Source organism: Calliopsis andreniformis, chromosome 10, assembly GCF_051401765.1.
Source record: "Calliopsis andreniformis isolate RMS-2024a chromosome 10, iyCalAndr_principal, whole genome shotgun sequence".
In the NCBI taxonomy this organism is placed as follows: domain Eukaryota; kingdom Metazoa; phylum Arthropoda; class Insecta; order Hymenoptera; family Andrenidae; genus Calliopsis; species Calliopsis andreniformis.
The window spans coordinates 12,838,223-12,861,109 of record NC_135071.1 but is presented as its reverse complement, the minus strand read 5'-3'; the positions used below and the strand labels follow the sequence as shown (position 1 = coordinate 12,861,109).

Below are 22,887 nucleotides of genomic sequence, written 5' to 3'. Positions count from 1 at the left end.
AATAATACTCTTCTTCGTCTGCTGTATGTTTTTAAATCCACCCACCTTTCTCGATTTAACGCTGCACAGAAGCAGGAAGAGAAATAATCATTGATTTTTTAAATGTTGATCACTGTTTTTGATTCACTGTTTTATGAACAACGCTTTTTATATGTTTCTTTGTAAATGTAAATCGTTTCTTGCTCTGAAGTCTGTAGATGTTAATAGAGAATCTTCGTGTTCGCTGATAATTGTAATAAATTATTGCTAGATAATCTGCGACGACAGTTCGAATATTGCGAATTCTTTTAACGAACGATAGTTCAGTTTTCCAATTTCCGCTGTGTGACGTTCGTTGAGCGATACCAAGTGGAATTAAATGAAATTGCATAAGAAGCTGTCGCATCTTGACGCATGAGGCAATTTATATCCGCGCGTCGTCGATGAATTCTTTTTTATCACTACGTTTGGTAAATGTAATTGTCTGATAAAGCGAGGACGCTGTATACAGTTATTCACGCTGTTGCATCATTTAATCTTGTTTACGATTTCTGTAACCTACTTATTTTATTGACACAAATATTTTTGCAATTTAGCTCAACATACAATGAGTGTCTAGTTATGAATTTATTACCTACGTTATAATTGTGAATTTAAAACTAATTGTATTAAAAATTCGTTCCCTGTTTTCTGACTCACGTGTGGGCCAAAAGAATTTGAACGATGGCTCACGATATTTTTATGAGATTCTCATTGAATTTCTGATTAAAGAATATGTACTGATTAAAACTGTAAACAGACTGTACTGTATCTTCTGATTAAAAAGTATGTAGTAAGGAATTCGTATAAACAAGGTTTGGGTGATCGAGATTCCACTGTAATCAGGGATGGTACCAAACCTGCTGTCCAGTGACATCACGAGGTAGAAAGGGAACTTTTCGAATGGGGTGGGGATTGCCTCATCAACCAGTGATTACTGACAAGTGTAAGGCACAGATGTGGAAATCATTTTTGAAATGACACTAGGCACAAATTATATTACAAGTCTAATATTGAAAACTCCTAATGGGTTTTGTCATGGTGGGTCTTCATTCTCGCGATATTTTTATGTAAAGTTACGTTTCCTCCTAGTAATTTATATGCTCTTAACACATACTGATTGTAGATACAATTTCAAATTTACATTAACATATAAGATAAAAAAAAGCTTGTCTGATAATACAAACATTTATTTATAATGAAAGAAAATTGTAGTCCATCGATGAGGATTCCAAACCAGCGAATAAAGTTTCGAATAGAAATATCTCTGAGACAAAGGCCTACGATGACAAAGTCTATTAGGGTTCTTCAATGCTAGACTTGTGCTACAACTTGCACCTAATGTCATTTCAAACGTCACTTCCACACCCCTGCCTTCTCCATATAAGAATCCCCATCTAGTTCAAGAAGTTCCCCCTCTACCTCATGGCATCACTGGACAACAGTTTTCATAGCGTTCCTGACTATAATAACATACATTGTTATCAGCGTAATTAACAGTAGATTATTATTTCCCTGAATACATTCACTCATTTAGGTAAGCAAAACTTCGCATGCTCTGACATCACAACGCGCTCCAAATTTTCGAGCAGCAGCGTTTGGTCGAATTATGCTTGGACGGGTGCAATACGTTTGGAAAATTGGGGCGCACGTACATTCGCAGTAAGGACGAACGGGTCGGTTAGGAAGGGGTGGGTGAAAAGTAGAATGAGGCTAAAAGGACCTATTGAAACGAGCCAGGACCTCTTGAGGGTCCCGTTAGCCCCGTTCCATTTGCACGTCCATGACCCCTGCGACATAGATGCGAGTCTATCGTATTTTATCGAGCAATCCTCGTCGTAGCGTAATTGTACGAGGCGACGGGACGCGAGACGTCTTCGTCACGTTCTCGTGTCACGGCGAATTGGGCTATCGAAAGGTTCGTCGAACGATTATTGAAATCGTTTCTCATACTTTCTCCGATCGATTAGCACTTGCAGAGCCATCGACGGGTCTCTTTAGACCCAGGAATTAAAATTTTGTCAGCCAACTCTTTTCTAATAAGTGTTTTTAACGTAACATTTTTAAAAATTGTGTGGTTGAATATTGTAATGCATATTTTGGTTAAAACAAATTTTACGAGACACATTTTCTAGAAAATGCATTTCGAGAATGACGTGTGGTAGTACGCTGTATGAAGAATTCCCCAGGAAAACTTTAGCTATAAAAGGGGCAACACAGGCGAAATTCAAGAGATGAAATCCGTGAAGGGAATGGTCAATTTTCTTCCCGATAAACGAAACGTGAACTATATTCTCAGGAAATGTTGGAGCGAAACTGTACAATCGCGAAAATACGTTTTACGTGTTTTGATAGTGATATCAACACAGAGCATGCTTGAAAATATATAGCAGTCTTCTAAATATACTTTGTTTCTACTAATTATTTCTGAGGGAAATAATTATATCTGTGATTTTAAGGCAAAACGAAATATGTTACATTTTCAAAAAAATTCGAATTAAAGGTCTAATTAGGATCTAGAATCTACAATTTATATTTTGAGAAATAAGAAAAGCCATTGAAAGAACTTTTTTACTTAAAAATGATGATTCAAGAAGACACAATCCATAAAATAAGTTCACCTTTTAAACAAAAATATGTGACTTGAATCATTTTGCCTTACGATTTGCAACTACAGTACAGATATTCACACTTGAAATATGAATAGATATTGAAGGTATTCATTTGATTTCAGCAATGTGTAATGGCTTGTGCTGCGACTATGCAACTGAGGACCTGCTGATACGTCAAGCCAGAGCTGATTTTCATGACTTGATTCACCACCACAGCAGAAGTCTGCAAGGCCTGCTGGCAACAACAGCAGATGCACTGAGGGGTAAGACCAGTTTATTCCACTTCATAAAAGGAGTAACTGAACTTTATATGCATTTGAAACTCTAAACATGCTTACACGCTTATTTTTAAGTTTGAATATTTGAAAGTTTCAAAGCAATATATAAAATGTATCGTGTACTATGTTTCCTTAATTGTGCCATTGAAAAAGATGTTGAATATCAGAGAATATAGGGCGAAAAGAGAAAAGGGTAATATTCGCCAAATGGAGCTGAAAAGTTTTAATAAACACGAATCAAAAGGTTTATATTTTCAAAGTTATAAACAATTTCTTGTTTCTATTTAATCCTTTCTGTTAAACAGAATCTGTTTATAACTTTGAAAATATTAATCCTTTGATCCTCGTTTATTAGAACTTTTCTGCTTCATTTGGCGAATATTATCTACTCCAAAGATTATGAACTCTTTCTTTCATTTTGTATATTTCAATATTTATTTTCACGCAAATGAGAAGACCAAATACAAGATATAACAGAGAACATCTTAAATAAAGAATCTTAGCTTCTCCCCTGAAATAAAATTTTAATTTAATCGTTTAAGTTGAATTGGTTTTCTAAAAGTAATTAGAAAGATAATCTTGTAAATGATACAATCACTAAGTAGATGGCATTTTCGAAGACGCGAGTGTGCCAGTAGCATCAACACGAGGGGTCGTAATAACCAGGAAGTTGGTCTAAACGACATATCCCTTTTGTATCTGAGGGTGAGATAGAGAGGAAGAGAAGTGTAACGACAGATCGTTCGAATGGGGCGTTCTGTAGCCTCGCCGAGAGCTCCAGAAATGGGATTGAGCGAAACGGTTTCTTAAATTGGCAAAACCCAGCCGAGGCTACTATTTTTATGTGCCAACTGCAACTTGCACATTCTCTCTCTTTCCCATCATCACTTTCGTTTCACCTCTTTCCGTTGCTCCTTCGCTGCTATTCTCCTAAGCGCGACTTTCGAGAAACTTGACTCCGTAAATCGTTGAATTTTTATTCATTATTGGAAGTACATAGTCATAGCTTCTTCTTTGGTCGAGGATAAGAAACGATGGTAGACAGATTTATGTGGTGCAGGATGTTTTATCCTAGTAGGACTTTATCTTTCGCCTGAGCGCAACGATGACCTACAAAGCGTTTCAAATGTCTCCAGATAATTAAAGGTATCTAGATATTTTAAAATATCGCAGCTTTACATGGTTTCTTCTGATCTCCATGGCTGTGTTTTTTTTCATGTATGTATAAGACTATGGGAACTGCATATTGAAGCCAAGATGGAAGGATGGAGTATATAGAATATATATAGCTTCATCTGTTTTATGTTCCTTTGAGCGTAATGAGCATACGTCAGACAGGTGACGAAAAGAGAGAGAGACATAAATTTGTACTCTGATGTGGTCTTCATTGATCTCTCGTTGGAAGCAACTGAAATATTGATACGTATTTCTGAAACACCCTGTATGTATAAGGGATACGATGATTCAGTTAGTAGTTTTGATTAGTTTGGCCAATAATAGGCTACATCTGAAACTTCTATTTACTACTACAACCATACAGATCTACGTTTCTGCTAGATGCAACCTTACCAGCTCTGTACAGTAGTTGCTTAAATTTTGGTCTCTCGACGACCAAGTTGCCAACGACATGTCGATAGCGTGTAATGGCTTTAAGAGTCATCAGTTGAAATAAATAAAAATAAGCACGTTTCACAAGCCAAGGAATTTCTCACGAATCCTCAGAAAGCATTTCCTCCTCATTTTCTTCGAGCGTGCTGCTTCGTTGGTGAGTTTTAGGGAAATCAAAAGCCTTTAGTTTGAGGCATCTTGGCGGGAAACGGGCACAGCAAAATACGAATCGAGCTCTCGATAGGAGCGTGGACCCGTACTGAGGCTGGCGGTTTTCCTGCCCTTTTCTTTCTATTTCTCATTCTGCCCCAGGCTCTCTCTGCTCTTCCCCCTCTATTCTATTTTCCTTTCCAGACACGTACAGCTCGCGTTGCAGCTTTCGAAGTTTTTACTTTTTCCACCCCTTTTCGTTTTCACCCTACCCTCTGCTACATGTTTGCCTCTCTCTCTCCCTCTCCCTCTCTTGACTGTCTCTTCTAGCCCCTTTCGCTCGATTCGTTCCCCAATATGACGTAAAAATGGCGCAAGGTCTCTGGTTGAATTTCACGAAATAGCTTCCGTGAATGCGTGGCCGAGGGTAAATTTAAATTTGTAAGTGGGAAACGGTGGAGTAGCGAGGTAGGAACGCGTGATTGTTTGAATAAGAAACACGTGCTCGGGCGAATTCGAAAATTGCGCGTGCTCCTTTTGCGAGGATTCCGCTTGCGTGGGAAGCAAGTCGGGGAATTTTTATGGGGCATGGAAATGATTTTGTTCCGGAGAGAGGACAGAGTTATTGAGCGATCGACGATGCACCGCGATGCACGTTGAGGGTGGTTTTTCCAACATGATCGCGCTTGTGTTTTAGACCTAGCAGGAAAACTGTTAATGACTATGTTAATTGTAAATGTTACGTTAATGGTTAAACTTTAATTAGTATTATCAGTCTCTAAGATCGCTATTAATTATTTATATCTATTTCCCTTCTTTAATTATTAATGTGCAGAGCAAGAACAAGTGATTTTGATTTTTTGTTTGCCACCTTTATGCTAATAATAATGCAATAAACATTAGCGGTCTGTGAGACAGCTAATAGTGGTTACGTAAGTTTTAATAGTTGTAGTAGTTAATGATTAATGTTAATTTTTCTTTGTACAGTGACTCACGATTCTTCTATTCTTATATGAAAATATTTATAATTTTAAATTAGTAGCTCTGACTACATTAATTGTTTTTTAATTGCCACTGAAAATGAAAAAGAGTAGTAGTAGGAATTATTTCTTTTGATCGATTGAATAACCGAGTTAATGTTTTGAATATTATTCTATGTAGGTATTTGCAATAAGTTATGGGAAGATTTTTAAAAAAGTTGCATATAATATTTAAAAATATTGCAAATGTTTCAAATAGACTACAAATTATAGTATCTGGACAATATTATTTATATGGACAATAATATTAACTAACAGTAAAATCCAAATATCTAAAAGAGTTATAATCAGAGTCATCGTATGAATTGTACAGAATTTTTAACAGTCAGAGTCCTAAAAATATTTGCTGTTAGAATTCATTGACTTCTAAGCTTTTTTGACAATAGTTCTCATCATTTTCTTCAGCTTTTCTGATCGAAAAGTGTCGAGAGAAGTTCGATCGGAATCAAAGCCCGAAAAAGCAACTTAAAGAACAAAGAAAGTACAAAGTAATGAAAATAGAGAATAGGGTGGGTAGAAAACGAAATGTGAGAATCAAACTGAAAATAGTGTTTCTAATCTTGGCGAAGATCTTGCGTAGATCCTTTCTCTTTTTCTGTCTATTTCTCTTTCTCTCCTTTAATGTTTCGCTGTGGCAGGAACGTAAAAGATTTGCAAATCAAAGATTATGATCTGTCCATGGTTTTTTTGTTTTTGTGTCGTCCTTGAATCTATTTTGCTTCTTTCGTGACTCTTGCAAAGAAATTCTTGAATTTATTTTATATCTATAAATATTTATTTGAAATTTTAGGAAATTAATTATAATATCCACATAGCCGGTTTTTCATTACAATATTGCCCATAGTGTTTGAGTACGGTATTATGAAGAAGATAATATCCTCCAATGTAGTTATTGAGGCAATTGCTTCATTAAATGTTGTTCTCGAATTTCGAGTGTTCAATTAAATAATATTTGGATAATCGATCGTTCGGTTAAACGATGTTTAAATGACCCATATTTCACTATGGGTACACAGCTTCATCGCTCTCTATCGAGTGTATAGATATTCGTAAAATCGCAGGAAAGGAAAACCAAAAGTCTTTTCTAGTAGAAAAAAACAACCTCAAATTAAAAATTACATAAAGAGATTCAAATATGTTAGTTTTACTTGTTTAAAAATAAATAATATGTGAACTATACTATTTACTGTAATTACATAGTAAATTTGGTGCAATGTAGTTCGAAAAACTGAAAATTTAAAAATTTGAAAATTTGAAGGTTTAGAAATTTGAAAATTTGAAATTTTGAAATTTTGAAAATTTGAAAATTTGAAAATATGAAATTTTGAAAATTTGTAGATTTGTAGATTTGAGAATTTGGTAATTTAGAAATTTGAAAATTAAAAGTTCTTAAAGTAGTTATTAATACCTCCTAAACTATTTTGCATTTAAAGTAGATTTCAGGCTTGACGAATTCTCAAACTCACAAAGGTTCATTAAAATATCCAGATACCCATACCCATGTAATAGCGTAGCACCCAAAGAGTTTTCCTCCATTACTCCATTCGACAGAAATTATTTTTCCATTTAATTATCTCTGATCCCCTGCAATACCCTGACGAATTTCATCTCATGACGACCCTCAAAGAATCGTGGGAAAATATAGGAAGAGGATCAAACGAGGTTCCCTCTAAATAGAGAGTAAAAGTACAAATAAGAAACGATAGAATCAGCCTTTAGAGGTTAATTTCCGCCGATCTCGATTAGGTCTCCACAAAATGCATTTCCACTGGCACGACTGCGTCCCGCGGTTAGGACGACAGCGACCTGTCGATTGCACCTGGTGCAGTTTGCTGGAGAGAGAAAGACAGAGGCGTGCAGTCGCGCGTATACCAGTTGGGCGCTACAACGCAGCATATCTGGTCCTGTTTGATGTCCAGGACCAGGTTCCACGGTCTGGATCAGCAGGGTTAGCTGCCGTGGCGGAAGGGAGAAGGGGCAGGGCTCGCTTTCTCGTACCCGCAGCCGTATAAGGTTGTGCGTGCATCGCAATTTGTAATGCTGTTCGATGCTCTCTCGAAAGTGCAGCCTGCACGAAACCCCCGAGCCACGAATTCGAAACTGGCCGCTACATTCGGCCACGAAATGTGCCAACGGTAATTATCGCGAGAAGGTTGCTTCGCCCTTCGTTCGTGTTCCTTCGTTGCAATGCGAATGCATCGCGGCGACCTGCTTTGGAGTTTTTTAAAATAGAGGAAGTAGAGGGCAAGATGGAGACGGTGGGGAAAAATTATTGTAGAATATTATACTTGTTGACGATATATTTATAAAAAATATACAGCGAATTAAAGTTAAAGAAAAAGTACCAGGACATAATCGACTATTGGAACATTTACCTTAAATTAATATTCAAGTGATATGATGAGAAAGTGTCCTGGTAATCGATCGTGTCCCAATATCTGAACACTAACGCTAATTTTATTCAATTTTAATCTTAAATTCTAATATATCTAATAAGAAAATAAACCAAGTATCGAAACATGCATTTTCAAATTGTTCACTTGCTACGACATTTGATATCTGAAACATTCACGTATCGGGACATTTACCTTAATATAGCACAATGTAGCATCACTAAAATACTCTATTATAAAAAACGACTAACTCACAGAAACTCACAGAAACTCACAAACCCTCAGTTTATTAACATCTCAAATTACATACAAATTATCCATGAACATTTTGCAAACCAAGTGCTACTATCCGAGTTCGTCTAAATTATAAATACTGCAGGACACACCATACCAATTAAAGGTAAAGCAATTCTGCTGTTTCGATGCTCAAGGATGCCTGGCAATTTTGGAACTTCGCCTCGACACTCGATGCTGCCCGAAATGTTTAGCAACAGCCTTTAACGCGCAATTAGTTTGCCAGGTCCTGCTTAAACCGCGAAACAACGATGGCGTCGATGGGGTTAAAAGTGCTGCTCCTTCCTCTCCGCCGTCGTCTGTTCCGTTTTCGCGCGTGGAGGTTGTTAAAACATCAACAAGTACGACTGCGGCGCGATTCTAAGTGCACTCGCTGTCCCACCCAGCGGGAGAGCGTTGCTATTATTGTTGCTGGTGCATTCATGAACCTCGACACGCGTGAGACACGTTTTATGCGGACAATATCGAACAATGGAGACTTGCCTGGCTGGAAGGAAAATTATCAGGGGATCAAATTACATTAATGTTTCCATTTCGGACTATTTGCGATCCTTGTGTCGGGTTGCATTCGGAGAGACGCGTTTTCAATGCGATTTTAATATGTACTGTCTAGAGTCTAGAGGATTTTAACGCTGGGCTGGCTTTTAAAATGAGACTTTATTTAATTGGAATTAGAACATTGGAAATTTTCCTTGTTCGTTATTTCTGTGGTTGTCACGTAGTTTTGTTTGGTTTTGTTTCTTTCTTCCTAAAAGTATACATTTTATATCCTAGATGTCAATTATGGCTTTAACTCAAATTTCTTGAAAATGTGACATAGGTCGTTTTGCCTTACAACCACAGATTTTTTAGCTTCTGATATTCATGTTTAGTGGGTGAGAACTGCCCTCAGGAATTCAACATTTTTCATCCCTAGCATTGAGAGAGGTATATGAGAATTTTCTGTAACTTCAATCCTGTTTGATATATGTATACAGGGTGATTAATTTAACTGGAAATCCTTTAATAAATGTTAGCAATACTTACAATACTAACAGTAATTATAATAAATACTGTCAACACTCGCAGGTGTTAATTTTCCAGTTAAACTGAAAAATGTTGGTAGTACCTCACAAATTTCTTAAAACTATCAACTCTTCTCACAAGTAACCACTCGAATGGAACTGAAATAATCTTGATAGCTAATGTATTATTTTTGTAATCTTTAATAATTTCTACACACTTTCACGTAACGTTTCAAAATACCCATTATTTTTCACGAAGAACAAAATTATCACCGATAAGTCTTCCTCCAGATAAGGATGAAAAAAGGCTACATTTATAATACATTTCAGAATTTTTCGAGGAAGCGTTTAAATACTCACACACTTACCATCGTGTTTGTACTTAATGGTATAGTTAAGACTCAAAGCGTCACGGAGCGTGAAGTATTTCTAATTTTACGAGCGCATTATCCCGCTGTGTGAACTGCTCCGAGATAAAGTTAACCCAAAGAGTTATATCGCGGTCTCCGTGGACGAGCGCGTTTACCTCTCAGCATCGAATCGTGGAGAAGCGTTTGAGCGTTGTCGATGGGTCGAAAGTGCTCTTAATTAGGCATCCTTGTGACCGAATTGTGCTGTTAGGATGCTTTTGGCTCCGCGTGTGGTGAGAGCTGACTCTGCCAGAGGGAGAAAAAGATTTTTGCACGTGCTGGGCGGGCCAGGTCATCGGCCTGCATCGCGGTAATTTATTTTAAACCCGTGACAGAACGTCCGACGAAATTTCTCTCGGCATTACGCAATGCCATCGACTACGAGACGCTGACTCCTCCGTGGCTGTGGTTATCGTTTGCTGGGAGGCCAATTAGTCAAATTGGGAATAGGATAGAAATATTTTGCTTTGAAGCTTCGCGAGCTATTAGGAGTAGGTGCAGCGACGATCCTAGACTGAAAGGGAACAGAACGTTACCCAAATGAAATTTTCGTATCAACGTAACTTTGAAATTAGATACTAAATGATTGAATCTGCGATTTGTTGAATAGTACCAGTCCAGGAACCTCATTTTGAGATATTACATCCCAACGAGTACTTCTGTGCATTTTACATACCTGAACCACAGAGCCAGAGTGTATATAAATTACTTGTTTTCTGGGTGACTTAATACACATTGGCTCTGGGGTCCAGATATAGTCTTGAAATTATTTGAAAATGGCTAATTTGGGACTTGTACTGTCCTTCGATTCACCGTTTCAATTTTAATATAGAGTTTGATTTGTCTTTCTCGTGTACATACCTAAGTAACCAGTGAAACACTCGAGGAATATAAAAAAAGGTGGAAAATATTCGGATTGAATGTAAAAGTTGAACAAATAGCTCGTTCCTTAAGATTAAGCTTATCAGGGAACAGATAGCGCGTTCATGCAGACAGGTTTACATTAGCGAAAGTAGGATGCATATCTTGAGGAGCATGAAAGGTGTATCAAAGTTTGCTCTGTGAAGTCAACCATGGAAACATATCATCTAGGTAGAGATTACGAGTTTTAATTGAACAAGTTTATTATTGTGCATACCTTAGAAATCTCATTCATTTCGGATTCAGTTTACTTAAAAGTCTTCGTTTTTACGTCTGTTTATGCTCTAGTTCTTTGGACTCTATTGCTACTCTGTTTGAAGCGTTTGGAGCAATGAGGACATAAGCCACATTGGGCTTGTATTAAGAAAATCGACTTCAAAGCTTTTTATTAAATTCTGAAATCAAGTAAAAATTTACTAATGTTATGTTATGTGTGACTTAGGTCTAAGGATTTTGTTGACTCAAAATAATGGCAATATTTAAACTGCAGCAAGGATTTCTGAGGACAGTGTCGCTAATTTTCATTATTTTTTAATAAATATGGCTTGTATCCTTATTGCCCCAAATGTTTCATTTACTTAATAATTATTTATTCTTAAACGATTAATAATAGCTTGGTATGAATTCTTTCATAAGATTGACTTGTAAACATTTAAGTGATCTGTAGTCGTGCCAATATTAGCGACTAATAGCTCGGTAACTATCATTATGTCCTACGAGTATAAATTGTGTATCACTAATCTGACAGCGCAATAGCAATAGAAATCGTGAACTGTATGGGCAAGCGAGAAAGATAAATTGGGTAAAGGCGTGGCTCGTAAGTTTCGTGTAATCTGACACACTTAGCGCCCATGTTATATCAGATACGGAAAAAACGCGAAATTAAACGAAGTGTAAACAAGACAAACTAGCTTTAAACGACGTCTGAAATTAAATTGTTGCCGAAGCAAACTCAAAAGGTTGGCTAATTGCACCGTGGATCTTTTTTTAGCAAGCTTGTTTATAAGTTTTTAATGACTTCGAAATTAGGTTTGATGCCCAACTCTCGACAACAGTTGATGCTCAAGAGTTCTGAATTAACTGCACACAGTATATCAGTATCCTTTTATCAATACTGGTGATTCCAAGTCGATATCATGAAGACAAAATCATAAATCTCCAAGTACAAACGTTTAACCCTTCCTCTGTAACCTAATTTTTACTAATACCAAGTTGGCATTGCCAACTGCAACTTAGATCCACCTATTTTTACCTTTTAACATTTAAAAAAATCCAAAACAATACTTAAATACTTTTCCAAGTGTCTAAAATTTCATCCAGTACTTTTCACTGTTACAAATTACCTAAAATGTTTGAACAAGGCAATAGAGAATCCAAAAGCAAAAATAATTCAGGCCACAAACGACCCAAGTTGTAGACAGGGTTAAACTTAGTCTCTGTACCGAAGAATGAAATTCACTTCGCTAATCGAAGGGACCACCCACCAAACAAGGGTCAGGGAATAATTTGACGATCAGGATGAATCGAATATTGTTCCCGTAATTATACCGCAAGGCGAAGCGTCGAACTGATTTAGTGCCGAGGGGGGGCCTGATTCACGCAGTAACTTTCGGCGGAGCAGTATACAGAGACAGATACAAAAGGAGATGGCAAATTAGCGGTGTGTAATGGTGATGCACGTAGTTGAGGAGGCAATGTAGTCGTCCACCCTCGAGACGTCTCAGGGTCGGCTCAGTGATGATTTCACAAAGGCGCGCACCTACCGCGCCGTGAACGAGACAGAGAAGGACGAAAGTGGAGGCGGACGACGAAAGGGACTGACTAAAGAACGGTCAGCAGGGGGGAGGAGGTGGTCAAGGAATCCGGAACGAACCGCCCACGCGGCTGAGGCTCTCGTGCAAGGAATCTCTTATCAAAACGTCCTATCTCTTGCTCGGTGCACTTTTCTACGTGCTTGTTCTCCTTTCTTCTGCCTCGATCAGACACCGATTCCAAACGCGTTCCCATGATCCTCCGCGATATCTGTCAATCTCGTTCCTGCGTTTATTCAATTTACGATGGTTACTTGAGCGTCCGTAAAGATGGGCTGAGCTCCGTTTGTTGCGTGAAAAATTGATTAGGGAGCGTTGAAGGATGTTTTTACGAGAATTTGTCAGAGTTGAATATATAGTTAGGGATTTGTCTTTATGATTAATAATTCTTAAGTTCATTTTTAAGGCTTTTTAACATGCTTCCAACATAAATCAGTCTTTTCTTTCCATGTTCCACTTGGTTTTGTTTATTCAAAAATACTTCAACTATAGTTGAAAGACTAGAAGTACTAAAATTGAAGTATTTTGTTTTTTATCAGAAGATATTCTCTGCTCCACTGAGAATACTGTGAATAATTTCCTTTCTTAAGGAGTTTGCAATTTACAACAGTACTAAAAGATGGCATCACTCATGATAATAATTAAAAGTCATGTGAGTTTCTTTTTCGTCTTAAAAATTTGCTTCTTGACATTTACGGTTTTTTTAACCAGAACACTTCAATTTTGAATAATTTCGAAATTCATCCATACCAGAAGGTGACATATTTTTCTAAAATTTCTTGTATTTCTTCATTATTCTAAAGTTAATTTGTCTTTGACTCGCTGGACACACACTACCGATTGACATACTCTGAGAATATATTTATAGTTATTTGCATATGGACGTAGCATCGTATTTCTCGATCGACCGTCACATTGACTAAACATACATATGTATATGCACGTTCTCTAAGTCTGAAAATTTACTATCAGGAAGTTACTTTCGCATAGAATATAACCTGTCGACCCTCTAAACTTTCTATGAATTGTATACGCACGAGATAGTCTATATTTCACGAGGGAAAAGAGTATCAACAAGGAGGATAAATTCTGAAGAAAAAGATACGGTCAGGTTCTCTCAAAACTGTACTTTCCCATTGCTGAAACTGGTCCAAGTGTTTCGAAGAGAAAATAATTGGGTATATAAAACCATGTCGATCGTTTCTTTCGAGACGCAATTGCATTTATTTAGCGTATATTTATGCGCTGTATGCTTTTTCGGAATGCAAATGATCGCTCTCTATTCTTGATACTGTTCCTCGTCGACTAGAAATCTTTGTAGGCTTCGCCATAAAGAACATTAAAGTACTGGTACAAATAGTTTCCTGTTAATAAGTAGACTGCAGATATGTATGCAAAATCAAATTTTTGTAGATACGTTTTAAAAAATAGAATCAGAGTAGAAACCTATTTCATTCTTTAAATATCAGGACACCTACTTTGCTTTTGATATTTTATATATTTTTATATACAGCGTGCACTTTGTATTTTTTAATAAGAAACTAGGTAACATTTTTTGGATTTTGTATAGCATTTTGTAATGTACATACTCATTTTGACGTCTCCTCTATCTTTCTCTTAAAGTCCTGTAGAAAAGATTAACACTTATGAAGGTAGTCCTTCAAATTTGATCATTCTTTAAGAACTCTTTGCCAATTTGTAGTATTGATCTAAAAGCATATGATTACTAGGTCACAAAATATTAACAACTGAAATTGCTTCGCGTATTTTCTGCTTTTGAAGGATCTGTTCCAGTATAAGTTTGTGTTGGATACTGTTCGGGTTTTCTTTTATTCGATGAATGATAATAAAGGAATCACGGATATGTCCGATATGCAGAGATTCAGCGCACATCGGCTGCATGTGTGTATAATTCGATGCGTATCACGCCGATAGGAATGCATGGCTCGCATGACAATTTAATTCAGTCGTTATTTGAATCCATAATCAGCGGTTGTATCGATAATATGATTTCGTATTGTTTGACATTTTATACCAGAAGAGAACGTACGTTTACAGTTTCCTCGTTTTTTAAAGAGTTGATACAGTGATTTGAACCGAAAACGAGGTCACATTGTGCATATTAAATGAATTTGTTATGCTGCCAGTACTTTTCCTTGCAAATTTAAATAGAAATTGGGTGAAAATTCAAATTAATATAAAATTAAAATGTATCAATTCAGTCTATACATTTTCTTGTATTTACAAGTATTTGTTACGCGATTCAGCCGAACACGTAGGGATTCAATGCAATTTCCTAATTATGTCGATTATTGGTTTATATAGAAAATTAATTTCCTTGGAATTGGATAAAACAAGAGACCTAGAATTATTCGAAACGCATACAATCTTGCAACACCTCTACCATGTCTCGATGAACATGGCACACGCTCGTTGCGTTTAAAAGATGTCGTGGATCGACTGTTAAGCGGGTTATTTGTCGGAGGTGTTATTACTGCGCAGGACTTAATCCACGACTGCTTTATCAATCACTGACTGAAAGGGGTACAGGCGAGAGACCTTTTTTGGCCAATGATCTGGCAATGAGAGCGGTGACTGATAAAGCCTTCTTATCAAATACCTCTGTTTTATCATCCAAACGATTAGCCTAAACATTGAATCATTGCTTTGACTCCAGCAAAGGATTCCTGATTAAACTGTCACCCGAGATCATTCAGCAAGTAGGTATATAAAATATTATATTAGACACAGTGTAGTATATGTACACAGGTCACAAGGAGGATATAATTTTTATTCTGTAGACTGTAAAACATTAAATTTGCATACCGTATATCACTTCAGTCTCCATGTCTCGATTGATGTCGACAAGCAAAGATTGATTCCCACTACCCATTCAATCAACAGCAGGTCACCGCGCGTTCGTCAGCTGCTCGCCAGCTGTTCGTCGAAACATTTTTCAATAGATTTTGCACGGTGATATTCACACTATCCAATCTGCTGTTTGCACACTGTGTTAACGATTCTCTAAATCCCATAATGCAACGTGAAACAAAAATCAGTTTTAAGCATTATACGATACCATTATGCAAACAAAATGTTACTGTACTTCGAAACATTTTGGAGCAAACGAGACCACAGAGGCGTGGTAATTTTATTATTAAATGCATGGTATCACTAAGCTTCTTATACACACCAGTAGAACCATTTTATGAAATGTTACTATAGTTTGGAACAATCTGGACCAAGCGAATATTATTCGCGTACTTATACATTTAAAAGTGAATTTCCTGCACAACTTGATGATAGAAATGTGTTCTTGTTGTAGACTCATCGTTAATGAACTTTGAGTCTATATTAAGTAAAGACTCTATAGTATACAAGGTGTTCCAGTTTTTGTGTGCCAAACTTTCTCAGTACATTCCTTGAGCCTAAATAAGAAAAAGATGTTAGAGAAACTTAGGTCCTTTAAAGTAAAAAAGTAATGGAGGTTTCTACATACATCTACCCAGGGTTGCCACACAATTCCCTTCCCTGAATACGGTGGGAGAAATTGTGAGTTAAGGAAGAAATAATGGGTTGTCTAATTGTATTGTATTCCTAAGTTCTTGCTCAAGTCAAGCTTCTAGACACCCATCTCTTCCTTCCCTATACCTAAGATAGGAATATGTGTGGCAACCCTGCTTCTATATTCCATAAAACTACAAATCTTTATAAAAGCTACGAAGAAAGAAATTAGACGTTGGCCTGATTAGACCCTCACTGTGCCAGTTTCTGAAGACCTGTTTACCACATTGTCTGATTCATGGCTCGAAATTTTCTCCACCGTTACCTATACACGCCCCTAAAGTTTGGCTGCAGCTTTTCTCAGCGCCGTGCACTCTCACAATCGCGTCTCGCCGACGCGGCAAGTTATCTGGGTGGAAAGACGAGGGTTGGCGGTGGAAATGTGCAAAATGCCGTGTTCGTAACTCACGGCATTAAACCGCCGCTGACAATTAACGTTGGCGAGCCATTAATTGCCGCGACGGAAGGGAGCGTAAGAAAGAATCTCGGCTCGTGGCTTCTTTTCCGGCTCCTCTCCTTTTGTCCCAGGGCCTAGCTATTCTGCTATCTCGTACGAGTCACGTTTATAAGCGGACAATGGTCCGCTCTTATCTCTAATGATCCTCGCGGATCTGTTGTCCCCGCGCGGAAAGAAGCGTTCATTGAAGCGATTCGCGGCGCTCGCTCCGAGGTGCGGATGGGTATCTGCAGAAAGTCGAGATTCGCGCGGCTCTCTTTGGGATTCTGATAAATCCGTGATTCGTGAGTCCTCGCTCTGCGATTTTTGTGCTGGAAGAACCGTTTCGAGAGAACCTCGTGGCTATTCGAAATGAAGATTTTTCTACAGTGTACAGGGTGTTTCATAACACGTGGGACCCATACAGTTCTCACTATTGAGGCTTTCGGGTGTAAGCCGTGTCCCTTTGGAATTATTTTCCCTTATACTGGTATCAGTGTGTCTCTTGACTCCCTGATGAAGCTAGTTACAAGGCTGGCGAAACGTTGAGAGAATTATTCCAAAAGGACACGCCTTACAGACGAAAGCCTCTAGAGTGAGAACTGTATGATGCTGGGCCATGAAAGCCTCAAATCTTTGATGTGGGACCCTCTTTTTTCATTGTTTTTAAGCATACAATCGACTCCTGAAGTAGGACACATGTTATGAAGCATCCTGTATAATAGAACCTCGTTTATGTGAACGAATTTTTACTTAAGACTCTGCGCACCTCTATTCTGCGCAACTATGGAGAAAAGCAGTACTTACTAAAAACATTTTATTGCTACTGTACTAAAACAAGATTCAGAGTGTTCATAATTATTCAGAGATGCAAAAAGCTTCACATTTTTCTGTAGTTACTATCTTTCTCCATAGTTGGGCAGTATTATCCGAATTAAGAAGAAAATGCACTGGAAATGCAAATTGACCTCTATTATTGGAACTGTCCTGTCGCTTTAAGTCTTCAAATAAACGAGGTTTTACTGTCCTATATTTTGTCGTTATAGCTTCGTTGTTACGCTATTTGAACTTATTTAGAGCAAAGGAATTTTATTTCCATGTAAGAAAAAGTATAAGTTGTTATAGTATTCAGATGAAAGAAAGCTCAAGTGCAGAGGGTTAAATACTGACGCCACTGTAATTTAACATCGACTTTCTGCTTCGTACTGGTCACACACGACTCATACATAAACAAGAATGCATCTTCTAACGCACCTGGTGCGTTACACACTTAGACCCCTATTCTGTTTCACCAGGTGCAATGAATATGTCAAGTACATGATTGAGTTAGGATTAAATTAGGATGGAGGAGTATCCATAGTTGTACAATGTTATAGTAGGTACTACTCATTCAAATAGATGTGTGATTTTTGGAGTCCTTAAGATATAATCACTTTGATAGTAGTAGCTTAGAATGCTGGTACAAGATACATGTAATATTATTAAAATTTCATTGAAAAAGTATAAACCAGGTCTTTTATTTACACGATGTTCTAAAATTAGAGATGCTTCTTTTAAAAATAAATGCATCTAGTTTTTATTTTAATATTAGATACAGGTTTAATTCAATTTAGGTGATTCGTTGTTAGACTTTTTAGTTACACTGATTTTTGACAAAAAATGTGTAGATCCGAAGACCAGTTTTACTTTGCATTTTTAATAAAATGAAGTCAATTTTAAGGAAATAAATTTCAGTTAGTCAGCAAAGCATGGATCACGTACTAGATTGCCTCTGTTTGGGGTTGTTCATCTAGAAAAATGAAGCATCATTCGTAAAATGAATTCTTTAAAGCATTACTGTCTTCTCGGTTATATCATCAGAAGCGCAGTGCCCTGCACATTAAACACGTCACTTTTGGCATATACGAGCAAAACACGCGAATGTATGGCTTACATCGTTAGCACCTGCTCTCATGAATGTATGAATTGTTTTTGTTACCATATGTTACGTTAGTATACCGAGTTTCGCAATGACAGATACGTGGCAGCGATATATCTTCCACAGATAATATAATTTATAATCGTACAGCGTTCCTGCATGGATGGCTTTCGGCTTCGAACTGAACACTCTGCTGTACCACTCCTAATAGGAATTACACATCATTGAAAGCAAAATTAATTGAGTTTTCTATATTCTATAAAATATTATTTTAAAGTGTAAACGAATCGATGAGTTGAAAGACAGCATATGACCAAGATTAGCCATTTTCAAATAATCTCAAAATCAGACCTTAGGGCCAAAATATATTAAGGCACAAAGAAAGCAAGTGGACTTAATACGCTTTGATTTTATGGTCCAGATACGTAAAATGTACAGAATTATATTTTGGGATCAAGTATCTTAAAATGTGGTTCTTGAACTCGTACTATTCTTTAATTCATCGATTCAAATGTTAGTAGTGGTAACATTCGTTTTAAACTAGTGATATACTCATTCGTTTTTATTTACGATCTTTTATATACTCATGCTGAAAAATAATAAAATAGATTAGGTAATTATGCGATATAATTATATGTGTCTTGCCATTAAATTTGTCTTTCAATTAAGGTCTATGAACCTCTTTATGTACGCAGCTCTGAAACAGCTAATAATTGAGAGGCACGTACGCCAGAGCCGCTAAATACCTTTGAAAGTAAATATTAATGCATGCATGATCGTACACGCAAAATGGAGAACCAATATTGACGTTATTGACCGTGTGATAATGAAGACATCTGCGTGGCTAATATAACAAACAGAGAGGCCGAGTTGCTCTCGAGGAAACAATGATTAAATTTTATCTGAAAGGCGAGCTTCATTAATACGAGCAGAGTAAAAGCATTATGGTTTATATAAAAGCAGAGAAAATTGATCACGTTTCCGGTTCACATTTCATCCTATTATTATTGATAAAACTCAACCACTTTAATTAAGAATTATAGTCACATGGCTTTTGAAGATTATCTTGAGGTAAAGGACACGCTTTTAAGATCTACTTACGCTGCTTTTCATAAATGTTTGGACGGTGGTGAAACGTGATTGAAACAGGGACGGATCTAGAAGTCTTTCTTTGGAGGAAGGGGCGAAATGAGTAAAGAATATATATTTTGAAACTTTCGTTTGCACAATTTGAAATTTGAAATTTGAAATTTGGAATTTGAAATTTGAAATTTGAAATTTGAAATTTGTTTTCTCAAAGCTTTAAATAACTTCACATTAATTATTTATGTATTAAGTGTAAGGAAAATTTCATGTACTAGCTGACCATATCTCGCTATCTGGACTCTAACACTTATTTTATTTAATTTTAAGCTTAGTTTCTGTTTTACTATATCTAATTTACAAAAAGATACTAGTATCATAAAATAGTAGGTATATTTAGCTGCTAGAGTACAATTCATCTGTCAAGAAGTATATACAGGGTGTAACAAAAATGTCGCAGTTCCTTAAAAGGGGTGATTCAGGGGGTGATTTGAAACAACTTTTTCCTTAGCGAAAATGTAAGATGAGGCTTCGTTAACGAGTTATTAACGAAAAACACCGGCCAATGAGAGCGCGAGTTTGCCGTTCGAGCGACTGCGGTAGCGTTGGGTACGCGCTGGGCGCTACGGTTGTACTCCGAACAAGAAAGTCGACATGCGTCGAAGGAAATAACATTAGTGTGAAAATATTTGCATAACGTATAAACGAAAAAGCAATGCAACAAAAGAAATGAACGGAGAATTGGAGAATTAACGTTGAAGATAGAAACGTTGAAAGTAGTCTGCGTTAGATTTAAAAAATAATAATCATTAATGAATTAAATGCAATTCATCTGTAGTTTGTAAATCTGTGTCACTGGGTCACTGTACCGATACTGGTCATCGACCTCTGGAATGGTTTATGGCAGGGTAGAATTTTTCCAAAGAAGCTCCTTGTACCCCCCACGTAGTTTAAGCACCTCAGACCTTCTTTGTTCGGACACTCCGAGATCATGTCTCCTTCGAAACCAAAGCAATAAAGCCATAAATTACCTAAACGCGTGCCCTAGCATAAACCATTTCGACAGTCGATGACCAGGATCGGTACAGTGACCCAGTGACACAGGTTTACAAACTACAGGTGAAGTTTGTTCTCTTCTTCCTTTATTTTTCGTTGTATTGCTTTTTCGTTTATACGTTATGCGAATAAGAGATTTACATATTCGTATTTTTACGTTGCACGTAGTTTTCCTCGATTTTAAGTAATTATTCACTTCAAGTGATAAACAAAAAAAGGACTCGGTGTTATTTATTATGTCGCTTTCAGTTTTCATACTAATGCTATTTTCTTCGATGTATGACGACTTTCTTGTTCGGAGTACAACTGTAGCATCTAGCGCGCGTACCCAACGCTACCGCGGTCGCTCGGGCGGCAAACTCGCGCTCTCATTGGCCGGTGTTTTTCGTTAATAACTCGTTAACGAAGCCTCATCTTACATTTTCGCTAAGGAAAAAGTTGTTTCAAATCACCCCCTAAATCGCCCCTTTTAAGGAACTGCGACATTTTTGTTACACCCTGTATAAATACCTAAAAAGGTACTTATTGGGACGTTTGACATCTTAAGTGTCTAGGTTTTGGGACATTTACCTTAAACCTAACAAATTTTCCAAAATATGACATAATATTTTTACTTACTACTACTCTTAAAAAGAAGATGTTATTACTCTAGATCCGCTTACCAATCGAAACGTTTATGTCTCTATTTGAATAGAAGTCCCTCTGAGCTCAAACTCTCGAACATTTTCAACAGGCCAGCAGTTGGTCGTTTCGCAGCCGCGAATACCAGCCATTAAAGTTTAGCTGTCGCGGTACAAGCTCCCTTTCGAGGCAAAATAATTATCCGTAGTCGCGAAAATGTCTCCGCGACGATCTGCGAGGCCATTAGAACTTTCTCTTGGTCTGGGGGATCGGGCGAAGAAACGGCGCGATATACGCGAGGAGCAGCGATAAAGATAGAGACGGTTGAAAAAGTGGCGCTGGCATTGTGAGAACGGAGAAATAAGAGAAAGATTGCCCTGTAAGCTACCGACGACACAGGTCATCTCGCTTATCTCAGGCTTAACCAGCCGTTTAACTTACACACGCGCGCTGGAACACGGCCGACACAGAGAAACGTCGCGGCTGTGTGCGTTACCTGATCACCAAGTCGTTCTGCCACCCACGTAAAGTGCCTAGAGCCTTGTAGAACTGTACCCGTATCGAGGATTATCCGTGGCCGACGAGGAATTGAATAGGTGCCACAGCTCCTCCGGGAACGCTTTAAAGCTTTTCGAATATAATTGTGTTCCTCGACGCTCGCTGAACACCCGTCGCGCGATTTTTGCTGCCTCATTCTTCTGGAGATACGGAGTCCATACGATTTGCTACAGTAAATTATTCGTTTCAATCCTATTATCGAATTGTGGAGAAAATCTTTTCTTGATTTGAACTGATTGAGAGTTTTCGGCGAGACGTGGATTAGAATTTAGAAGGGTCTTAAAACAGAAGACAATTTTAGAGAAATTCTGTAATACAGTCCACGATATAGTATTACCTCGATACTAGCTATTGATACATTTATGTTTCCTTGGACCTATAGCATTGTCACGACATAAGCTTAATTTTAGTCAGAGAGAATATTTATCCAAATGAAAGAATTATCTCACAATTTTTTTCTTCATGATCCTCTTCTGCTAAATCCAAATATCCAGCTGCCTACTACCTATCTAATTCAAACCTAACTCAGACCTACCCTACCATGATTTGTGTTACATAAAAAAATGTTGAGTAAGCACCATCCTACGTATACTACGAAGAGGACACGAGACAAGGTTAAATATTTTGGAATCATAACACCATCTTTCCCTCACAATACAAATCTTACTTTTCCAAAAAGCCCGCAATAATTCATGAAGTAGCCCACGCAAGGTTCCATTGAGAGAACGCATCTTAAAATTCTGGAGAGTTCAGCCATTGGCGGGTTCTGCTTGAATAGATTTAAATCGATCGCGCCAAGAACGGTCGCCAAACGCTTATTCTTGTGTTCGAAATTTCGCGCTCGAAGGAGGAAGAAGAATAGTATCAGATTTCCGCATTTACATCATTTCGAGGCCCTAGGGGCTCGCCAGCCGAGTTAGTCTGCCGCATATTATGCGAATATATGGACGACAGGTCCACTTTAACCTGAAGCAATCCAAAGGGGGATTCGGCATACCTGCAACTTCGCTGGATCGCGTTTCCCCGCGAAATTTCACCCTACCAACTTCGCCATCGGCCCATGGGCCTTTGCTTACGATTACCGTGTCAACCTTCACATTGGCAACTTTTGA

General features: G+C 37.6%; 1 protein-coding gene across 1 annotated transcript in view; it reads left to right on the top strand.

Moving 5' to 3' along the window:
• Nucleotides 1-22,887, top strand: part of Dally (division abnormally delayed protein) — a 132,419-nt gene that overhangs the window by 7,490 nt on the left and 102,042 nt on the right. Inside the window, exon 2 of the mRNA XM_076388153.1 lies at nucleotides 2,753-2,893. Within this exon, the coding sequence (XP_076244268.1) occupies nucleotides 2,753-2,893 (141 nt within the window). The remainder of the gene's footprint in view (nucleotides 1-2,752; nucleotides 2,894-22,887) is intronic.